The 22,225-nt window shown below is 48.6% G+C and overlaps 1 protein-coding gene across 1 annotated transcript; it reads right to left on the reverse strand.

Annotated features, from left to right (window-relative positions):
* Positions 1–4,607: 4,607 nt before the first annotated feature.
* Mmrn2 (multimerin 2) lies at positions 4,608–22,114 on the reverse strand. Its single transcript, XM_046450273.2, has 7 exons — positions 21,875–22,114; positions 12,952–13,080; positions 12,767–12,873; positions 12,602–12,682; positions 11,719–11,904; positions 9,792–11,609; positions 4,608–5,946 (listed from the first exon to the last, which is right to left on the reverse strand). The coding sequence occupies exons 1-7, from the start codon at positions 22,036–22,038 to the stop codon at positions 5,564–5,566; spliced, it is 2,868 nt and encodes a 955-aa protein (XP_046306229.1). The 5' UTR covers positions 22,039–22,114; the 3' UTR covers positions 4,608–5,563.
* Positions 22,115–22,225: the final 111 nt, after the last annotated feature.

Below are 22,225 nucleotides of genomic sequence, written 5' to 3' on the forward strand. Positions count from 1 at the left end.
AGGTGGCATGTTGTGGCTATTTTTTCTTTTTTAATTTATATAATACAGCAGAATTAAAATTCTTATTACATATATAGAGCACAATTTTTCATATCTCTGGTTGTATACATAGTATATTCAATTCGTGTCTTCATACCTGTACTTTGGATAATAATGATCATCACATTCCACCATTAGTAATTAATGTAATTAGTAATTACATTAGTAATTACCCCATGCCCCCTCCCTTCCCCTCCAACCCCTCTGCCCTATCTAGAGTTCATCTATTCCTCCCACGCTTCCTCTTCCTATCCCACTATGAATCAGCCTCCTTATATCAAAGAAAACATTCAGCATTTGGATTTTGGGGATTGGCTAACTTCACTTGGCATTATCTTCTCTAACTTCATTCATTTACCTGCAAATGCCATGATTTTATTCTTTTTATTCTATTTTATTCCATTGTGTTTATATGCCATATTCTTTTTAATCCATTCATCTGTTGAAGGGCATCTAGGTTGGTTCCACAGTTTAGCTGTTGTGAATTGTGCTGCTATAAACATTGATGTGGCTGTGTCCCTGTAGTATGCTGTTTAAGTCCTTTGGGTATAAACTGAGGAGAGGGACAACTAGGTCAAATGGTGGTTCCATTCCCAATTTTCCAAGAAATCTCCATACTACTTTCCATATTGGCTGCACCAATTTGTAGTCCCACCAGCAGTGTATGAATGTACCTTTTTCCCCAACATTCTCGCCAACACTTATTGTTGTTTGTCTTCATAATAGCTGCCATTCTGACTGGAGTGAGATGAAATCTTAGAGTGGTTTTGGTTTGCATTTCTCTAATTGCTAGTGATGATGAACATTTTTTCATGTATTTGTTGATTGATTGCATATTGTCTTCTGAGAAGTGTCTCTTCAGGTCCTTGGCCCATTTATTGATTGAGTTGTTATTTTGATGTTTAGCTTTTTGAGTTCTTTATATCCCCTAGAGATTAGTGCTCTAACTGATGTGTGAAGGGTAAAGATTTGCTCCCAGGATGTAGGCTCTCTATTCACCTCACAGATTGTTTCTTTTGCTGAGAAGAAACTTTTTAGTTTGAGTCCATCCCATCTATTGATTCTTGATTTTAATTCTTGTGCCACAGGAGTCTTACTAAGGAAGTTGGGGCCTAATCCCACATGATGGAGATGTCATGGCTCTTAATGGTACACTCTTACCTCCAGTGTTGCAGTGGGCCTCAGAGGCTCACTGCCAATTTCTTTCTGGGTACTTGTCTCACAAATTCAAAGAGTGAAATCCACAGACAATGATGGAAGGCAAGAGTGAAAGGAGTAAAATTTATTCAAGTGTGGAGAAAAGAGAGAACTCTTGCAGAGTGAGAGGAGACCTGATAGCAGGTTGCTGTTTAAATGTCCTAGTCTAGGGGCTTATATAGCTATTGAGTGGGGGTACTGATCAATATCTGCATAGATAATAATCAGGTCTTGGAAAAGTTCCAGAGATATTGGTATGGCCTGTGACCTAATTGGCTGTGCCCTTTCAGACTTTGAGTTTGAACTTTCCTGTAACCTCCATTCAAGTCTGCCCCAACTTCTGTTTTGTTTTTAACTTTATTTTATTTATTTATTTTTTTATGTGGTGCTGAGGATTGAACTTAGTGCCTCACACATGCTAGGCAAGTGCTTTATCACTGAGCCGACCCAGACCCCAACTGCAGTTTTTCCACTGCTCTGGGACAAAAGCATGGCTAGAATGTATCTACAGATTATTTTCAAGGAGCAGTCTTTACATTTGGGGAAAAACTTAATTGGGGTCCATTACCTATCCTCTCTTATTCAGTTTCAGAGGTTCAGTCTATGGTCAACTGGCTCCATTGCTCTGGGCCTGAGAGAAGGAAGAACATTGTTGTCAAAGAGCATAGGGGAGAAATGCTGCTCAGTTCTTGGCAACTGGGAAGCAGAAAGAGCTGGAAGGAGCCAGGGACAAGTACAATCACCAAGGGCATGCCCCAGTGACCTACTTCCTCCAGCCATGCTCTACCTGCCTATAGCTACCACACTGTAGTCCATTGTTAATCCAGCAAATGGATTAATCCACCAATGAAGTTATAGCTCATTTTCTAAATACATAATCATTTTCTAAAACCTTGCTGCCTTCGAAGCCGTGTTTTCACATCACTTCCTTTTGGGGGACATTCCAGATCTAAACCATAACAAAATTTTTGTGTGTGTGTGTGTGTGTGTGCGCGCGCGCACGCAGGTGTGTGGTGCTAGAGACAGAACCCAGGGACCTTGTGCATATTAGGCAAGTACTGTAGCACTAAGCCTTACCCCCAGCCTAAAAAAAATACTTCTTACAGACTATACCCTCCTTACAGTGTTCCTGAAATAAAAGTAAAGGACAGAAGTTATTTTAACATGACATGTTGGTGTGGGGAGACATATTCTGCATTGACCCCTACAGGTCCTGACTCCAATGTGGTCACACTTGTTTGGGGCAGCAGTTCCCTGCCTCCAGAGGGTCAGCAGTCGTCCTGTTCTGGGTTCTTATTCTGCCCCATGAACCCAAGTATAGGGGCTGTGTTTGAGTTTGAAATCATTCCCATCTCTCCATTAATCTCAAGTGTTTGAGATTTTCTGTCTGATCCTTTCTACGTTTTTCTCTTTTCTTTTCTTTTTTCTTTTTTTTTTGGGAAATTACTACAATGGCTGGGCGCTGTGGTACACATCTATAATCCCAGCAGCTCAGGAGGGTGAGACAGGAAGATGGAGGGTTCAAAGCCAGCCTTCAAAAAGGTAAGGCACTAAGCAACTCAGTGAGACCCTGTCTCTAAATAAAATACAAAATAGAGCTGGGGATGTGGCTCAGTGGTAGAGTGCTCCTGAGTTCAATTCCCAGTACCCCACCCCTAAAAAAATTTTTTTTTACTAAAATGTCTTTATGTGCTTATGGTACCCTTTCCTGCTTTGCAATATTTAAAAAAATATTTTTATGATCTTCCCCTGCTCCAGGTTTGGGGAAGTTCCACTGTGTGTTTGACCCTTGTGTTGTTCTGGGGCTCAAGTAAGGAGTTTTTAACATTAGCCTGGGTCACAGGGGTCTCCCTGGAAGGGCACTGAGAAAGTCTCTACCCAGAGTTAGTTACCTCAGCAGAGGTAAGAAATTCTCAGAGGAAGTTAAGGTTTCTTGCTGACCTAGGTTTCTAATCATAGAACTGTGTAAATAGAAAATTTGTACTTAAGGTTTTATGATGTGCAATCACATATGTTTTGTTGTATGGAAGGCACCTTAGCTAAAAGAACCATGATTCTAGAAATGTCAGGAGTGTCTGATACAATGCTGCTGGCAGAGTTAGCCAGGTTAGCTTTTATTTACAACCTTCCTGTTGAAGAGCACTTATCCTCTGAAGTTGGAGGACAGGCACCCTTTATGGACAAGATTAATTCACTCTGCTTATTATGTGTAATAAATCCAAATGGAAGTCTTAAAGAGTAAGACCACACTGCCTAATGTTTCAGTTTTAGTTATCAGCAGAGCCTGCTCAATAGCAACAGGAAGATCCAAGACAGGTTGGTCTGGCTGGCAGCAGGAGTGACATCCTTCAGGAACTATAGTCTTGGACCTGCCGTGGCCCAACTACTTATACCCAGGATCAGGAATGGCCTTGGCAACTTAGAGCTTCATTGGAGGTGAGCAAGATTCAACCTGTGGTCAAGGTCAAGAATACTTAATGAGAGAGCTGTTAGATTGCTCACCTCAACTATGAAGACAAAGATTTGAAGAGTTGTGATTTACCAAAAGTCAAACCATCAGTGGCAGAGTAGCCTGGAAAATTTTAACATTTTAGTAATTGAGTTTATAAAGCTTTCTGGCAAATAAATTCTGAGGGGAAATTTGAATGAATGACTCCAGGGAAATTACAAGGCATACTAGAAACCTTGTTAACACAACCAACTTATTACCCAGTCCAATCTGATTTTCTTGTAAAGACTATATTCAACAAATATTGGGGCTGGGGTTGTGGCCCAGCGGTAGAGCACTTGCCTCTCACGTGTGAGACCCTGGGTTCGATCCTCAGCACCACAAAAAAAAATAAATAAACAAAATAAAGATATATTTTTAAAAGTTTAAAAAATATTCAACAAATATTGAATATTACCCCCCAAAATTCCACTCTATTTTCTGACAACTGATGACTACTTTCTCAAGGCTGTTTCCTCTAGGATCTGAAAATTTTTGAAAACTACATGTTTATATTGCAGGAATAATTGCTTTTCTTTGCTATACTGTCTGGTATCAATGTCATAACCCAGTATGGAAGCCACTGTCTATTTCATGTAAAATTAACTGAAATTGCTGAAATCAAACTGGGCCTAGAATAATGAGAATCACATTGACCTCACACAGTCTCATTGTTGTCCCATATCTCCACGTACTTTGCCAAATGTTTTCTCTCTCCAAAAGTAAATGAGGCAGGGGTTGGGGTTGTGGCTCAGCACTAGAGCATTCGCCTAGCACGTTCAAGGCCCTGGGTTCGATCCTCAGCACCATATAAAAATAAACAAAATAAAGGTATTGTGTACAACTAAAAAATAAATATTAAAAAAAGTAAATGAGGCAGAGATTTGAAGGGCATCACTTTATTCAAAAGTTGATCATCATCGAGGGAGATTTTATTCCTTCACTTCTTCCTCCCTCAGCACCCTTCCTGGTTAGAGATGCTAAGAAGTAGTACAGTCATGGTATACTGGATGAAGTAAAAACAGTGAAGGCTACATACATTTTAGTTCCTATTTGGCATGTTTTGGCCTTTACCCTGAATAAGTCTAGGAGAAAAGGATGTGAAATTAAAATTATAGGTACAGATAAAGACGAAGAATGACTGAAGCCGAATATGCTGATTTTGTTGCCCTTGATTAACTCAACAGGACTTTGCTCCATTTCTAATTGATGGAGACCAAAAGGGTTGGTTTTATCTTGTCCTGTAACAGCTGAAGACTGGGTTCCAATTTTGCTTAAATGTCACCTCTGCTTTTTTGTTTGTGTTTTGTTTTGCAATTCTGAGGACTGTACCCAGGTCCTCATGCATTCGAGGCAAGTAGTCTACCACTAAGGTATATCCATCCCACCACCTCCATTTTTGACATTCCTTCTGGGAAAAAAAAATGACTTTCTAGCATATAATTAGGGAGAAGAGGAAGCAGAAGAGAGGTTTAAAGTGTATAAAAGTTCCCAGTAATAGGAAGAGCAAAATACCAAAGAAGTCTGTTGAATGCAGGGTATGGCCAAGAGCCAGAGTCCAAACCATACTTCTCAGGAAGGCAGTTGGAGCCGAGGTTCACACTTCCAGGACAAGGCCCTGCCCAGAGAGAAGCAGTCTCTCTCTCCTCCTCTTTGAGGAATACCCCGACCCAGTGCATCTAGAGGAAACCACAGAACTAGATATCAAGTGGTCTTTTGTAGAGGGTTTCCAGAGAAGAGCTAGGCCAACTGGATGGTCTCCAGATCATTGCCAGGTGGGGCCTCAGGCCAAGAAGAGCAGGCAGGTCCCTGATGTCTGATGAGAGCTGTACCCAGGTTTCAGGTCTTGAACATCAGGAAGCCCCCAAATGCAGTGCCTGGTGGGCTTCTCTTGATTATTGATCCCTGAGTTAACTCAAACCATACCCTCTCATCCTTTTGTAGCTCAACCATAGCAAAGGTTGTGGCTGTGCTTCCCCCACTCTGCCCTGTCATAGAGACTGGGGTCCGATGGTGACCTCCAAATACCAGCTGCCCCGTGCCGGGGCCTGGGCCAAATTCAACGCTCACTGCAAACAGATAAACGCCACGCTCAGGGGCTCGGAAGTAGCCGTGTTCAGGGAAGTAGCTGCTGCCAACATTGATGGACATGGTGTTGAACTTCACCGTCTGCAGGGCAGCTGTACCTTCTGAAAAGCTGGTATAGAAGGCCACAGGGGAGCCTGAAATGAAGGAGGAAGAGTGCTCAGTGACTTGGTCTTTCAATCCCTTGGGTGAAAAATTACAAGCTGAGACCTGCCTTTGTACGGAGCCACCTTGGACAGGAGCTACGCACAGACTTCTAAGTCCCGAGTAAAGAGGTACTGGACTGGTATTGCCCCTACTGCAATGGAAGTGCACTTGCCTCTGCTGGGACAGAAGGTGCAGCTCTGGGAGTGGGCGTTGCCCAACTGTGGGCTGTCTCCTTGTTCCTTTGCAATCTTACCCTTTGCCTTTTTATGGATAGAATGTTCCATGGAACCTCCCCTTGTGTGTCCCCTATATAAGAATAAAGAATTCCAGTGACTCTCTCTTTCCACAGACCCCTAAGGTCACAGAGCTGTCCCGGGATTTTGAAAAGGTACTTCTGTGTGCTTGCGTGCTTTCTTCACTGTTTTCTTAAGGTATTGAAGTAGTCAGATTTTGTGAACCAGCATAGGTTGCCAGCTCCGATAGATGACAATATGCCTTCCTTATCTTATTGGTATTAGAAATAGGTCACTATTTCTAGACAACCTAAATATTTTTAACAGCTATATGATCTCAGAGAATGAGGGAGAAGGGGAACTATAAATCCATTGTCTGACTAATGTACATTTCAATAAAGCACTTTTTTTGTTGTTGTACTGGGGATTGAACACAGCGGTGGTCTACCACTGAATTACATCTCCAGCCCTTAAAAATATATTTTTTTAAATTTTGAGGGTCTCACTAAGTTGTCAAGACCAGCCTCAAAACTTGTGATCCTCTTGCCTTAACCCCCAAGTCCCTGAGATTAGGTCTGAGCCACCATGCCTAGCTTAACTAAGCACTTTCTGGTTTGATCCATTTTCTCACAACTTTCTTAAGAGAAAAGAGTCCCTGAGGAAGGAAACTGAGGCTTAATCTTTAGCTGGCTGCTCAAGGAGATATGGTTTGCAAATGGCAGGCTGAGACAGGAATGACTCCCAGATGACTTCTACCTTTGAGGAATCTTGACACCAAGGGGAAAGAGAATAATTTAGTTTCCTCAAGATAACTGAGAAGCAGTGAAGGTGTTTCCTATTGTATGTGGGCACAGGAGCTTAAAGCAAGAAGGAAACAGAAGCCTCCTTCAACTGGCCTTCTCAGTGTGGTTTCCAAAGTGCTGCACAGAGATTACAGATGGAGAAACTGAGGCCCAGAAAGAGACAACTTGTAGCTTCAGATCACACAACCAATAAATTACGATGCTGTGAGCAGACCTCAGATATCTTGGTTTTGTGCCTGCTTTCCTCATTTGCAGAAACAATTTCTCTGGGCTTAGGAGGATAGTCCTGCTGGAGACACTAGGCCCACACACAAGCTTGGAGACAGAGGAAGTAATGTGTACAGGGATGAAGGAGCCTGCTGGCTGCCCAGCCAGGGAGGTTGAGTGACAAGAGGACAGAACCACAAGATGGGACAGGAGGTCTGGAGTTGTAGCTCAGTGTTAGAGCACTTGTCTAGAGCGTGCGAATCACTGGGTCCAATCCTCAGCACCACATAAAAATAAATAAATAAATAAATAAATATACTGTGTCCATCTGCAACTAAAAAAAAAAAAAAAAAGTGAGGCTCCACTCGAGACCCTGCTGTGACCTTGGCATCACTTTTTTTTTAAGAATATTTAATTTTTAGTTGTAGTTGGATACAATGCCCTTATTTTACTTATTTATATGTGGTGCTGAGGATTGAACCCTGAGCCTCGCATGTGCTAGGGAAGTGGTCTACCGCTGAGCCATAAGCTCAGCCCTCCTTGTGTTTTTTTTTTTTTTTTCCAATATGTTTTCTCTGGGGAAGAGAGAGAATTTGAGACTAAGCTCCCCATTTTTCAGGAAAGAAACCAAGTCCTCACATAACAGTTAGTGACTTAGGCTCCTGAACTAGAACCCAGATTTGTGACTCCCAGTCCAGCAATAATAAAATTATTCTTTTCTCTAATTCTGGAAGATTTTTCTAACAATTAGCTTGGAAGAGTAACTATGCTAAGGAAAAACAGGCGGCTGGTGCTGCAGTTCCGCAAGTACCCAGAAGGTGGGGCTCTTGCCCAGTTGATAAAGAGCTGATTGACAACGCCCTCTACCGGTAATGGGTCCTCTCTCACCCTGCTGTTCCTGGGAGTTCATTCACTTTAGAGCTAAAAATCCCAACATGCCCTTCATGTTGGTGGAAGGGTTGTGCATGTCCCTGTGGGGCACAAATCCAAGTCCTAAGGACTTTCTGTAAGACAAATAAAGGGGTTTTTTAAAGGAAAAATATATTTTGAAATAACAAAATACTGCAATGGTAAACACAGATCCAGAAATCATTAAGCAAAAGCTGAATGTCATCAGTATAAAGACCTTGAGCCACTCACAAGAGGAAAACAATATGGAAGAAGTAGTGGAAGTGGACACAGCCTCAGCTGCGAAAATGCTGTGGAAAAGACACTTGGGTCTTGTGCTAGGTATTTGGAAGATGTAGCTGTTAGTCTTCGTAACTCTTTGATACAAGTAGTGATTGTCCCATTTTACAGAGTAAGAAACTGAGACAAGTGATGAGAGCGTGAGCTCTTTCCACGGCTCCACACTTCCTCCTGGGCTCTAATGGAGGGCAGCAGGGTTTGCACACCTTTCTGCTCCTTCTTCCTTTTTCTATTCAGCATGGGCTGAGATGGACCTTCAGCAAGGTTCATACTTTCTGCTCACCAGCCTATTCCAGGGTATAGGCAGCCATGATGATGGCTTTATACTTAGCCCTGTGACTGGATGAGGAAGGGGCCCCAATGCCAAAGCTAGATTTTCTGAAAGATAGAATCACTTAAAACACAGATCCACCCTCAGGGAAAGGTTGGAATATTGGCCTCAAACTCAGAGCAAGATTGTAGACCTAGAGCCTGGGGCCCTGCAGAAACCAACCTTCAAGAGCCCCAGAAGGGGAAAGTCAGCACCCTAGAGACAGCTTCTCTGTGATGTTCTTCAGCTGTGTGAGCTAGTCACTTTCTGGGTTTGAGCCTTGGTTTCAGGTAAGATGGTAATGATAGTGAATGGATTGTTGAGCTACTGTGATGATTCATCATGATAAAGCCCAAGAAGGAGCCGGGCATGGTAGTACACACCAGTAATCCCAGCTATTCAGAAGGCTGCAGCAGGAAGATTGCAGGTTCTAGGCCAGCCTGAGCAACTAACCAAGACACTATCTCAAAAAATAAGAAGGACTGAGGATGTACCACTGAGTAAAGTACCCCCAAAGTTCAATCCCCAATATTGGAAAAAAAAAAAAGTCCAAGAAGGGCATTACAGGGGCCTGGCACAGAGTGATGAAATAGACCAACTGGACTTGCTGAATATGGACTGCTTTCAGGGCTCAAGGCTTCTTCCTACATTCCCTTCTTGTTGGGTGCTGCCATTTGCAGGCCCCATCACAATTCCTATACCAGGGTAAGCTGGTTAGTGGGGGGTGACAGGGTTGTGAAGAGCTGAAATGAAGGAATTTGAGGGAATGCCATGGAAAGAAGAAAGGCCCTCCCCCTCTGTCCACAGTTGGGACTCAGCCAACCGTGTGTAGAGCCTCTAATGGTTTAACATGGAAGTGGCACTGTCGCCAGATCAAGGGCTTTGACACCAACAATTATTCTCATGACTTTTACCTGCCTGTACTCCAGAGAGCTTAAGAGGAAAGAAGGTGAATCAAGGAGAAGGTGGGTGGTGGTGACTGATGACCAACCTGGTTTCTTTCATCCTGTCCCTCTCCAGGGTAGACCAGCTGCTGGGCTGTCAGACAACACTGTCCTCTAGACCTGCTCAGACTTCCCAACCCAGGCACTCACCTGCCTCCCAGAGCTCTGTGCCCGGGGCATCTTGCTCCAGTCCTTTGGCATGTGCATCCACCCAAGATGCCACTTGCTTTTTGTCCCTCTTCCTGGGAGTTTCCACACCTTTCTGCTCCTTCTTCCCTTTTCTGTTCAGCATGGCCTGCAGCTTCCCCAGGTCTAGGCTGGTATTGGTTGCCATCAGCCCTTGGAAGTTCCCAAAGAGGCTGTGGAAGAGCCTCTCATGCTGCTCCAAGCCACGCTCAGTGGTGGAGAGGGCGTGGTGGAGGCCCTCAAGGGAGCCATTGAGGGAGGCAGCCCAGGAGGCATCGCAGCACTGCCCCACGCGCTTGACGTCGGAGCTCAGGCGCTGGAGCTCTTGCTCCAGCCCAGCCAGGGCGGTGGTGGCTCCTGCATCTTCCAGCTGGGCATCGTGGCTGGGCTCCAGGTGCTCTGCCCGCCTTGAAGGCTCTGAGCGGTGACTTGCATCCTGCTCCAGAGCTGCCACCCGGGCGGCCAACTCGTCCCAGCCGAGCGCCTGCTCCTGCAACCCACTGGCAGCCTCCTGCAGGGCGACACGAATCTGGTCATAACGCAAGGGCAGCGGGCCAGGCGCCTCTTCTAACATGTCCTCCATCACCTCCTCACCAAAGAGCGCGGCCAGCACAGCTTCGTGGCGCAGTGCGTCTTCCAGCAGGGCTGCGAAGGAGCTGTGTAGCTGGCTTATCTCGCGGCGGGTCTGGTCCGCGCCTGTCTTCAGCGCGCCCACCTGGCCATCCAGCGCCTGCAGCTGGCTGCGGAGCCTGGCCCTCTCGGCCCGCGCCTGCCTGCCCTCCTCTTTGTGCACATCCACCTCCAGAGTCACAGCATCCAGGGCGCTCCTCAGGGCCTGCAGCGAGGAGCCGTCCAGCTGGCGCCGCTCATCCAGGCTCACCTGGGTTTCCTCCAGGGCGCGAGTGGCATCCTTCTGATCTTCCCTGATGACATCCAGGTCAAAGTAGAGCTTCTGGCAATTGCAGTCCTTGATGTACTTGATGAGGTCGGCATGGGCGCCCTGCAGGTGCTGGAGGGTGAGATTGAGCTCCAGGAGCTGTCGCTCCATCTCTTCCTTGTTCTCCTCCATGATCAGAGACTTCTCCATCAGGATTACTCTCAGCTCTCGCAGAGCTGTGTGGTTCACCTGTAGCTCCTCCACCTGCCGCTCCACCTTGCTGATCTGATCAAAGGTTTCATCCGACTCAGAGTATAGCTCCTTGATTTCTTCCACATGCTGGGCCAGGGTGGCCCTCATGCCCCTGAGGGTGCTCTGCAATTCTTCTTCCCTCTGGCTGGTGGCCACATGCAGGGCTGAGATGTTTCTCTGCAGCTGGCCCAGTCTGGCCTGCAGGCTCTCTGGCTCTGGCTTTGCTGCTGCCCCTGCTGCTGCCATCACCAGGCTGCCATTAGCCCCTGGGGACTCCTGGATCTTGAGCAAGTGCTTTAACTTGGTATCCACATCAGCCTGGACCTCAGACAGGGAGTGCTGCAGGGAGAGGTGCTGGGTGTGCAGGTGGTCCTCCACATCCTTGCGTAGCTGGCTCACTCTCTGGGCATTCTCTTGAACTTTGGCTTCAAATTTGGCACCAAGCTCCTGAAACTCTGCTCTGCCCACAGCACTCTCCTGGACCCTCTTGATGGCCTGGCGGTTGGCCTCTACATCAAGAGACAGGTTTCTTACAGCCTGGGAGAGGCTGTGCAGGCTCTGGTTGAAGCTCTTCCAGATAGGGCTAAAATGTGCTTGCAGGAAGGTGTCCATGTGGGGCAGCAGCACTTGCTCCAAGGACCTGCCAGGAAACTCTGCAACAGACGCATGTGTTTACATAAGCCCACAGCAACAGACAGCCCTCCCCAGTGAGGACTAGCAGGGCCTCTGAAATCCGGGCCTTCTCTAGAACCTGCTACTCACCCAGCTCCGTTTGATTTGCCTGTGTGGTTGCAGATGTCTCTGTTGTTGCAGCCTTCCACAGCCCAGAGAGGCTGTCTGCTGCCTGGTCAACATCATTCTGGAGATCTTCCAGTAGGTGTTCCTGCTGTTCATGCTGCACCTGGACATCGACCTTCTCTACCTCGTTGAGCTCTGCAGTGGGGTGGCCTGAATACACAGCAGACACAGGTGTTGAAGCCTAACTTGCCAGGCTTAGGCAGATCATGAAGTCCAGTGAGGATTTGGGAGCCAAAAGCAAGGGAGGGGAGGTGCATGCTAACAATCTCTGAGCTGGAACTTAGAAGACTTCAACCCCAGAAAGGCAAATGCATGACAACTGAGTTCTCACCTTCTTTCCCACACCCACAGCAGACGTGACTAGTCAATCCCAGCATATTTCCTTCCCTAGCTACAAGGACATTCTCTGTGCTCCCTGTCAATTGACAGGAGTTCATCACAGGATGAAACTCATTGCCCATCCCACCCTTGGGCCCAGCCTTGAAAGACACCACAAATGATATCTCTTGGTGGCCCTCCTGTGTTGACTGCACAGACCAGAGATGACATAACTTTCTGGCCCTGGTTAAGGGTAGGGGAGAGGGTGAGGAGGTGTCTTCCAGGCCCAGGAGCTTGTGTAGTTCAGAGGTCAAGGAAGGTGCCAGATAACACTGTCTCACAGAAAATGGGGTCCAGGAAAAGGAGATGTGTGCTCAGGCCCCACCTCCTGGGGAAGAGCATGCAAGGAATAAGGGGGCCCTTTCTGATTCCAGGCCCAAAGTTTTCCTTAAAAGGCACTGTCTCGAGGGGAGGAAGGAAGGGACACATGAACTCTGCCCGACCTGCACCTTCCAGGAAAGCAACACACCAAGTTCGAAGTTGACCAACTGGTCCCACGGCTTCTGGGGGTCATTCCTTGGTTCTGCAGGCTCCGGGGTTGCTGTGGGATCTGCAGAAGGAAGCATGGAATGTTGACCCTGGAGGCCAGAGGAACTGCAGGACCTCTGGAGCCAAGGAAGGCGGGGAGCCCTACCGTGATGCTGACAGTCGGGGCCCTTGAAGCCTGGGCAGCACCTCCAGGCCATGGAGATCAGAACCTTCTGCTTCACCTGGTATATCGGCTTATGGGCCACACGGTACCTGGGGGAGGAGGGTGGCTCAGCGACTCCAAAGGGAGCCCACAGGGGCCATGCAAACAGCCCGCCTGCCCCAACTCACATGACTTTGACTCTCTGGCAGTCTGGAGCCCCCACTGGACATGGCTGTTGTGAATGGACCAGGAATTTCTCTGTTTTGCAAGCAGCAACATAGGTGACCAGTCTGGACTGCTGGTAAGGGCACCAGTTACTGGAAAATAAACAGAGAAGAGGCTGCTGAGTCATGCCCAGGTGCCCCAACAATCCCCTTTAGGGGTCCACAGAGACTGCTAGTGCAGGGCACCCAATAATGCCCCCTGACCCACCCAGTACTGGGACTCTGGAATCCATTAGCCTAATAAGGAGGTGCTCTGCATTATCTATCCTCAGGGCTCTAAAGCAACGCTCCACAAACTCTACCTGCAAGGGTACCTGCTCCACTGCCTTCTCGAAACCTCCTCCAGGGCAGCACAGAGAGGCTAGGGAGCTCATCTACTATCACACAGTGAATTTTCCTGCAGAGCCAGAGGACTCTTGCTGTTTCCCCTGTGCGAGGGAGGCAGCATGGTGTGTAGTTGGAGCTGGAGAGTCCTGGGTTTTAATGCTTTACACTTTCTGGCTGTGTACTTCCAGCAAGGCATGTAGGGAGTTTCCTTCTCTGTGCTAAACCATGGAGATGGCAATGTCCTCCAGGAGTGAGTGGACAAGTACCAAATGCCTAACTCCAGACTAGTGCTCCGTGAATGCTGCTCCTACCCCATGTGACAGCCTGCCCGATCCTACTTACCAGAAACCCCATCATAGTGAGGGCTCCTGCTCCCTGACCTTGCCCATTAGAACCCTGATGGAAATGGACTTAGCAGTGGTCATTGTAGGAGGAGGCGCCTGGGCAGGGCAGCCTCCTCTCTGGGAAAGGCCTCTGCCTTGTGTTCCTACAGGGTGGTTTGGGGAGTCACACTCAGCATCCTGCACACCTGAGGGGTAATGCCTCCATCTTTGCTCTTCACAGAATGGGCTGTGGTGGTTCTGGAAGCAGTGAGATGTACATGCTGACAGGGACCCAGCTCACTGTCCAGGTGGCTGGCTCCATGGGGTCCGTGGGAAGGTCAAGCCCCACCCTACCCCTGCAGCTAGCAAAGCTCCCCAGAGATGCAAGACACAATGACCTCCACAGTCCAGTTCAGCTCAGCAAATCTTGGGTGCCAGGTGCTGGGCACTTGCAATGGCGTGACAGAGGCACAGACCTTCCCTTCAGGGTCTCCAGGGAGAGCAGGCAATCTTAGAGCCACAAAGGCTAGAACCTGAGGAGGCTCTGAGAGGAGGTAATAAAGGGGCTGTGTCTTAAAGGGAGAGGAGCTGGGATGGGTGAGGGGGAAGGAAGGGCTGAAAGGAGGAGGTGAAGGAGGTAGGAAGCCAGACTGCGGAGGGGGGTGGGTGCTAGTGGAGGAGCTACGCTGTCCTGAGGGCATGGAAGTCAGGGAAGGGGTTTAAGCAAGTCACATGAAAGGGCCACCCTGGTTCCTGGAAACAGAAAAGACAGGGGTGGGTAAGAGATAGGTGGTTGTATCAGGGTCTAGTGGGGAGGGGAAGGCCCTGACCCACCCAGTACATATCACTTGGACTGGGTGATATGGGAGGAGTGGCCACACCGTGAGATGTTAGAAGGCAGTTTCAGGGGCCTTGGTGATGGAGTTGCTGTTTGTGTTGGGATTTTATTTTCTGCATCATCAAAGATATTGCTAGGGAAGGAGAGGGACTGAGGCATCGAGAGACCACATCCATTATGGGCATAAGACTCCTGCTTTCCCACTTGGTTCCCAGAAGCCTGGCAGCCAGCCTTTACCCTCTAGTAAGCAGGCTGGAAAAGCTTCTCAGGAAAATGACCCAGTCCCAGAGGGGAAAAAAATAAAAATGCTGACATCAGGGTTGCCCCCGGTAAAGTAACCCAGCCAGAGTATCCTGTAACAAAACAGATCAGAAAGCCACATCTCCGGACCTCAGTTTTTCAGTCTGTTTACTCTTAAGTAGGCATGTGGTTTAGTAACAGCATGTGTTGAGCATGCAGGAGCCTCAAGTTCAATCCCCCACACTGAAAGCAAACAAACAAAGGCAGAAGGAGGTCCAAAAGAGCTCATAGAATAAAGTCAACTTGGATGTAAACCAAGAGTGTGCAGGGAAAAGAAAACTTTCCAAAAATGTTGTACTAATATTTCCAGATTGATAAGACAGTGACCTCATCCAAGAAACAAGAACAGGAAATTATGGAAAAGACACTGGGCAGGGTGGGGGGATTCCAAGAAGAAAAGGAACTTGTAAAAATTAAAAACTAAACATTAGAAATGAAAAAGAAATGTAATCACAATGACATGGCTAGAGCGTAAAGTTAAAGAAATTTTCCTAAAACAAGAGCAAACAGAGAGATGTAAAAGAGGAGAGAAAATTTAAGAAAACTAGAGCACAGTCTTGGAAATCCAACATCCAAATAATAAGAGTTCCAGAAAGAGAGAACAAAGGGAAAAAGTCACTGACTGAAAAAAATCAAAAACATATTCCAGAAACAAAGGACTTGAGTTTCCAGATTCAAAGGCCCACCAGTTACCTGCAAAAAGGTGGAAACAAAGTCATATCAAAGCACATCATCAAGAAATTTTAGAATTCTGGGGACAAGATGGGCTCTATGTGCTTCCAGAGAAAAACAAGGACACACACACACACACACACACACACACACACACAGAGACACAGACATACACACACACACACACACACACACAGAGACACATAGACACGCAGAGAGACACATAGACACACACACAGACACACAGACACATAGACACACACAGAGACACCTAGACACACAGACACACAGACACATAGACACACACACACACAGAGAGACACATAGACACACACATAGACACACAGACACATAGACACACACACACACACACATACACACAGACGCAGACACACATTAGCAATTGGAATGGTCTTTTCCTACCCCAGGCCAGTTAAAGGAGACTCTCTGAGGTTGGGGACTGAACATAGAAATCTAGAGCTCCACTAGATGGCCAAGGTACAGCCTAGGACTGAGTCTCGCTGTGGTACTGGAAAGGCTCCACCTAAACAGGAGAGAAGCCAAGACAGAGGAAAGCATGAGTTCAGGAATCGGGTTCCCACACAGAATCAGGATGGAGAGAGCCTCCAGAAGGATGACGAAGGACAACAGTGGGCTGTGGGGACATAGCAACAGTCTAGACTGGAACGCACCAGGCAGCTCTGAGAGAGGCATCACCAAAAGGACAGAGTTGGTCAAACACCTAACATGAACCAGTAGCTGAGGGGTTGGGATCGAGTTAATGACAAGGCACAGAAGAACAAGGAAGGAAAAAACAAGATAATTTTTTATTCCAGGGAAAGCTAAAAGTATGTAGGGGAAAAAAAGATTCATAGTTTATTTTAAGACCCAACTCTCCAAATATATCCCTTTTTAGTCGTAGGGATATAAATACTCAAATTGATAACATGAGAGAGTGGCGGGTGGGTGCTGTGTGCTCACGCACAAGTCACCTCTGGGTCATGGTGTGGGGTAGGAATGGGAGCTGAGTCGTAGGTAATCCTATCTCCTGAGTAGAAATATAGCATGTTATTTGGAGATATAGAGATAAATGCTAAAAGAATCAGCTAAACAACTGAAGTCATTGCTTTCAGAGAGCAGAGAGGGCAGGGCGTTTATTAGGCTCAAGGAACCTTGTAGATCTGGTTGACTCTAACCCAAGGGTCAACAAACTTCTCTAAAGGGACAAATAGTAAATACACAAGAGCAGCTACAAGCCAGGGATGGCGCTATGTACCGATATTTCCAGCGACATGGGAGGCTGAGGCAAGAGGACAACAAGTTCAAGGTCAGCCTCAGCAATCTATTGAGACCCTGTCTCAAATAAAAATAAAAAGGGGCTGGGGATGTAGCTCAGTAGTAAAACGCCCTGGGTTCAATTCCCAGTACCACCAAAAAACAAACAAACAAAAAAGGAAAACAAAAAAACTAACTTGCAGGGCCCAGTGTAAATTGAAAACGTGATTTCCTTGTTCAAAACTATTAAGAATTTCAAGATGGCAACAGCAGAGATCAAACCAAATGTGGGCCCTTCAGAGTCCTTGTGGGGCTCCAGGGCAGGGCCTTGTTTATGTGCCTGGGTACCTCGAATGCCCATGAAGCTGGCCTGATTTTAGTCTTCCCAAGTCCCAGGGATTCTGTCACATCTACTCAACACTACCATTGTAGCACACAAGTGATCACTGACAGTATGTAAATGAATGAGTCCCACTGTGTTCCAATAAAACTTTGTTGAAACAAAAAAGGTGGCAGGACAGATTTGGCCCATTGGCCACAGTTTTCTGACCCATGCCTCTGGTATTATTAATAAGGATAAAACTTTAAAAAAATCATTTCCACCTGTAAAAGAAATCGCAGATGAGTAGGGAAGAACATTTTGAGAGAACAATGAATGAGGAGTTTCCTTTCTAACCATCAAGACCCACGCTAGGGCTGTGGGCATGGCTCAGGGATACAGCACTTGCCTCATATGCCCAAGACCCTGGATTCTTTACCCAGCACCATAAAAACAAATAAGAGAAAAATAAATAAGATGATTCACTCTAAATCACAGATGTGGTGACACACACCTGTAATCCCAGTGACTCGGGGGGCTGAGGCAGGAGGATCTCAAGTTGAAGGCCCATCTCTACAATTTAGCAAGACCCTTTTACAAAATAAAATAAGAAAGGGCTGGGGGTGTAGCATCTCTCATTCATGCCAGTACCACCACCACCACCACCAAAAAAAAAAAAAAAGCCAAATCATGAAAACAGTGGGACATTGCACGTTTGACGTACCAATCAAAGGTACAGAGACAAGAAAGGGGCGCGTGCATCCCTGAGGGATGAGCAAATGGCAAAATGCAAGCACATCAAAATCAGGATGAAAGGAAGAAGTGTTCCCTCAATGCTGAAGCACTGTGGTAGTGCTGGACCTAGAGCTCAGGTGCTTGGGAGATGTGGGTGAGGAGCTGTCTGTCACAGACACATCACCCTGGGCCTCCTAAAAGTTTCTAGAACATGGCCTCTATATCTCTCTAAACCAGTGGTTTTCAGTAGGGTACAGGGGAAATTCTTCAGTTGCATTTGGCAAGGGTCTGGGGACATTGTGTTGTAACTGGGTGGTGGGTGCTGTTGGTATCTAGTGGTCAAAGGCCAAGAATGCTGTTCAACACTCCCAGATGCACCGGACAGCCTCCAACAGCCCCCGACAGCAAGGAAGTATCCATCCCAAAATGCCAAGAGCGCCGAGGCTGAGAAACACCCTGTCTAAACAAGTCACATTCTTCACACACCCTCTGACCTATTGCAGAGGGCCCAGAAGGCCTGTGCCCTGAGCGCGCCTGGCCTAGTCCAGTCTGCCAGAAGTGAGTGGTAATTTATACCTCTAACAACTCCTAGAACTGGAAGCAGTGCTGCCCACCCTTCCTGCCCGGGAACTTTCTCTTCTGACCTGCCCAAACCCTGGACTCTAGAGGCCACTATTCCCCTACTGTGCTCCCCCTCCCTTGGCAATCCCTCCCTTGGCATAGTGCAGGCTGCTGGCCCTGAAGCCCTGGGAACATTCCTAACCTTTGCTTTGGTTTCCTCTGGCTCTTGGCAGCCCCCGGCTGGCTTTGGCACACATGCCTTGGGCCCCACATGTACAAGTGCCCCATTGTTTCCATGACCCTCTGTCTCAGGCCTGCTCCCACTTTGCAACCTCCCCTGGGAAGCCCTATGGGTGCCTTTATCTCCCAAAGGTCTACTGAGGGGCAGGTGCCAATGTAGAATGAGCGTGGGCTCCTCTGGCCTGGTTTGTACCTGCCCATGGCCCCAACCTAATGCCTGCCCTAAACCGGAGGAGCAGCCAACCCCTGACAGGAGCAGGGAGGCATGGAGCTCTCCTCCCCTTCCTTTCCTGGACTGGGTGACCTTGAGCAAGGCCTCCCCCTCCTCCTGGAAATGTGCAGAAGCTGCATCCTTGGGGACACAGAGAGGAGAGCTCGGGGAAGGCAGAGCCGGGAGCCAGAGCTTCCTGCATAATGGATCTGCTAATGCATGTGCTGTCCAGAAAGCAGAGCACTTAAGTGCCTCTTAACCAGCCAGTAACCCCACCCGACCAAGCCTCAAGTCTTCCTGGGGATGGAGGGCGAGTTCTCAGCAGCCTTTCTTTCTGAGGATCTGAGTCCAGCCATTAGCATGAACATCCCAGGGGAGACACTCAAGGACTTTGTCCCTGAGCCAGAGAGGGGACTTCACACAGAAGTGTGAAGCCCACTGGGCTGCCAGCCTGGATCTGGGCTTCCTTAAGTGTGGGCCTGGGAGTGTCAGCTCTGACCAGTGGGGGTGCTTTCCAGTTTCCACACAGGGCCTTGTATCCAGGAGTGGGAACACATGGCCACCCTGGCTCCCACCTTACTCCTGGGACCTCCAGCAACATATTGGACTTTTCTGGGTCTCCAGATCCCACTGCAAAAATCCCAAACACTCCCCCCATGGGCAGAAGCCTGAGGCTGGTGATGGGCCAGCTGGGCGGCTGGGAGAGGCATCCCCTGTGCTCCCACTCCTCTTGTGGGGACAGAATAAAGGACACCTGGGGCTTGCAGCCCAGCTGTTGTGGAACCTGACTCTGACCCATCACTTAGGAGCCCTGAGGCCCTGAGTGGTGTCCCTAGGCCTCCAAGCTGTGATGATTACTGTGGAGAGCGGGATACCTTGCCCAGGCTCCGCAATCCCTACTTGGACTAGAGCACACCCACTAGGGTCCAAGGAGCCCACATTCTTAAACACCCCACCCAAGCCACGGAGCTGGTATGAGCCTCCTCTTCATGGAGTCCAAATATTCATGTTGCTGGATCCCCTACCCTGACCTTGTGGGGTCCCAGGGACCTAAGAACAGGCTAACCATGTCCCTCCTCTACCGGAGGATCTGGCAATCTGGGGATATGGGGCATCAGGCACTGAGTAGTTCTGTTCAAGCTTGTCTTTCCAAAGCATTTGATCTGGTTCTGTGTCCGGGGCCCGCCCTGTTTCTGGAGTTCTGGAAACAGGTGTGAGAGGCAAAATCAGGGCACGAGGCCTGGCTCTGGCAGCCAGGGGCTTGTCGCTGACGGTGCCTCTCCTCTGTTTCAGGACTGTTGGAGTGAAGTGCCCGGTCCACCTCCCCTTCCCTGCTGGCTGGAGTGGAATAGTTTCCACCTCCCAAGTCACAGGAGCATGAGCACGGGACGCAATCAGCCCAGGAAGATGCATGTTTCCTTCCTTTCCCAGCACCCCTCCGGATGCTTCAACAACTTGGGCTTGGCCTGTGGGGTCTGCAGCTTCTGGAGGCGCAGGAAGGAAACTCTGGCGTGCAAGGGTCTCAGGCCTGGGAAGCCTGGGCATTCCTGAACCAGGTGAACTGGTGCACACACACCCCCAAGCTGCTCATAGCAGCCAGGGAAAGGTTGAGGGACCCTTGCTACCCGGGTCTTAGGGAATGCACTCTCTTTCTCCACAACCAAGGGGGTTGTGAAAAGAAACAAAGGGAGAAAGAAGAGTGGTTTCCTTCTCTCTCCTCCTGGTCCCCTCATCCTCCTTTTCATCAAAGGGAGAGAGAGAAACTGGGCATGAAGCTGATGGCCTTAGGAGAGAAGGCTTGGTCCTTGGTCCTGAAACTGGAATTGGGTGGCTGGACTCCCCACACCAAGAATCACCTTTGCGTCCCACCCTGAGCCAAACTAGGGGAGAGGCAGAAATGGAGTCTCTGCACATCCAACTTCTGGGGCTTCTGCTTCCCACAGCCCTTTCCTCTCTAAGGGTCAGTATATACTGCCTACTCGTGCCCTCCTGTTTCTCCCTGGCCAAACCTGCTGTCAGAGAAGTGTCCACAAACAGTTACCCAGAAATGGGAGAAGCTGGATAAGACCTGTCCCAGGCAGATTGTCTTATAGGCACATGTGATGGCTCCTTCCATACATGCAGACAAAAGGCTGTGGGTGGGTATGTGCATTGGGCCCCTCACTTCCAGATCTTAGTGTTCCACTCAGAAGGTTGGCTCTGAGCTGGAAAGTCAAAGCAGATCCTGTTCTACCTGTCCTGGGCTGTTTTATCTGGGGCACCTCCTCTATAAATGGGGCTGTTAGAGAAGTTAACGGAGATGACACTTGGTAACATGCCTGGCCCAGAGGCTGGCCCAGCAGATGGTACCTGTTGCCCTGTGGGGCACTGGAGATGAGGCTCCAGGACCACCTCATACCCTGAGGGGAACCCACAGGACCAGAACCTATGTGCAGGAGGGTCCCTGGCTCTGTACAAATAGAGTGTTAGAGGATGGTGTCTGGGGTGCGACTGTAACACCATACACTCATTTTCAGAAGGACCCTGTGGCAGAGCTCTCTGGATGCCCCTGCCTCCTTGTGCTCTGGCAGCAGGGAGCCCTCTCTCTTCACTGCTTGGCAGTCAGGGACAGGCTTCCTGGGCACTCAGATCAAACCTTATCCCCAGGAGTGGCCATACCTCAGGGCTTAGGCTGGATCAGCCTTGCTGGGGCTCAGTTGTCTGAATTGATTTCCTTCAAAGAACGGGGACCATGGCCTCACTGGCTGGAAACAACTAGAATCACAATCCCTCAGTGCCCCATGCTGGGTGATCAATGTTAGGAGCTGTTCCTCCCACCCCCAAATCCCAGCTCAGATTCCCTGCTATGGGGCAGGCAAGTCTCCCTGTCATTCTTAGATGAAGTTCTGGAGTGCCCAACACAGGCTTTCTGAACATAGACCCTTGAAGGATGCCTAGCACCTTGAAGGATGCGTAGCCTCATGGCTAGCCCAGCAGGTAGATTGTATTAGCCCATTTCACAGATGGCTTCAGAGAATCCCTGCTCTGACTGAACTGGGACTCAGATGCTGCCCAGTGACCTCTGCCAAGGTCCAGGCCCTCCTTACCGTCTGACAGGGTCCCTGCTGGTGTCCTCAGCCTCTGCACCCCAGACCCCAGGCAGCCTTGGGTGGTGTGGATCAGAGAACCCGGTATCAGGGGCCTGGGCCCAGGCCCCCAGCAACCCCCAGCCCAGGGGCCCTCCAAGACCGAGCAGCAGAGTCAGGATCATCTTGCTGGTGGGACAGGCTTGGGCTGGTTTGGCAAATGACTGCAGAAACTGCTAGTGACGTGGTCCTCAAGTTAAATCTCAGAAGGAAAAGAAAACACGGGACAACAAAGAGAGGAAGTGGCCTGGGCCGGCCCACCGGGTAGGTCTCATCCGCCGCCCCCACCCCCGCCTCCTGCCTGGCCCCCAC

The sequence above is a fragment of the Marmota monax genome, unplaced genomic scaffold, assembly GCF_021218885.2.
Source record: "Marmota monax isolate L192 unplaced genomic scaffold, Marmota_monax_Labrador192_F-V1.1 WCK01_AAM20220418_F8-fsc00004, whole genome shotgun sequence".
Classification (NCBI taxonomy): Eukaryota; Metazoa; Chordata; class Mammalia; order Rodentia; family Sciuridae; genus Marmota; species Marmota monax.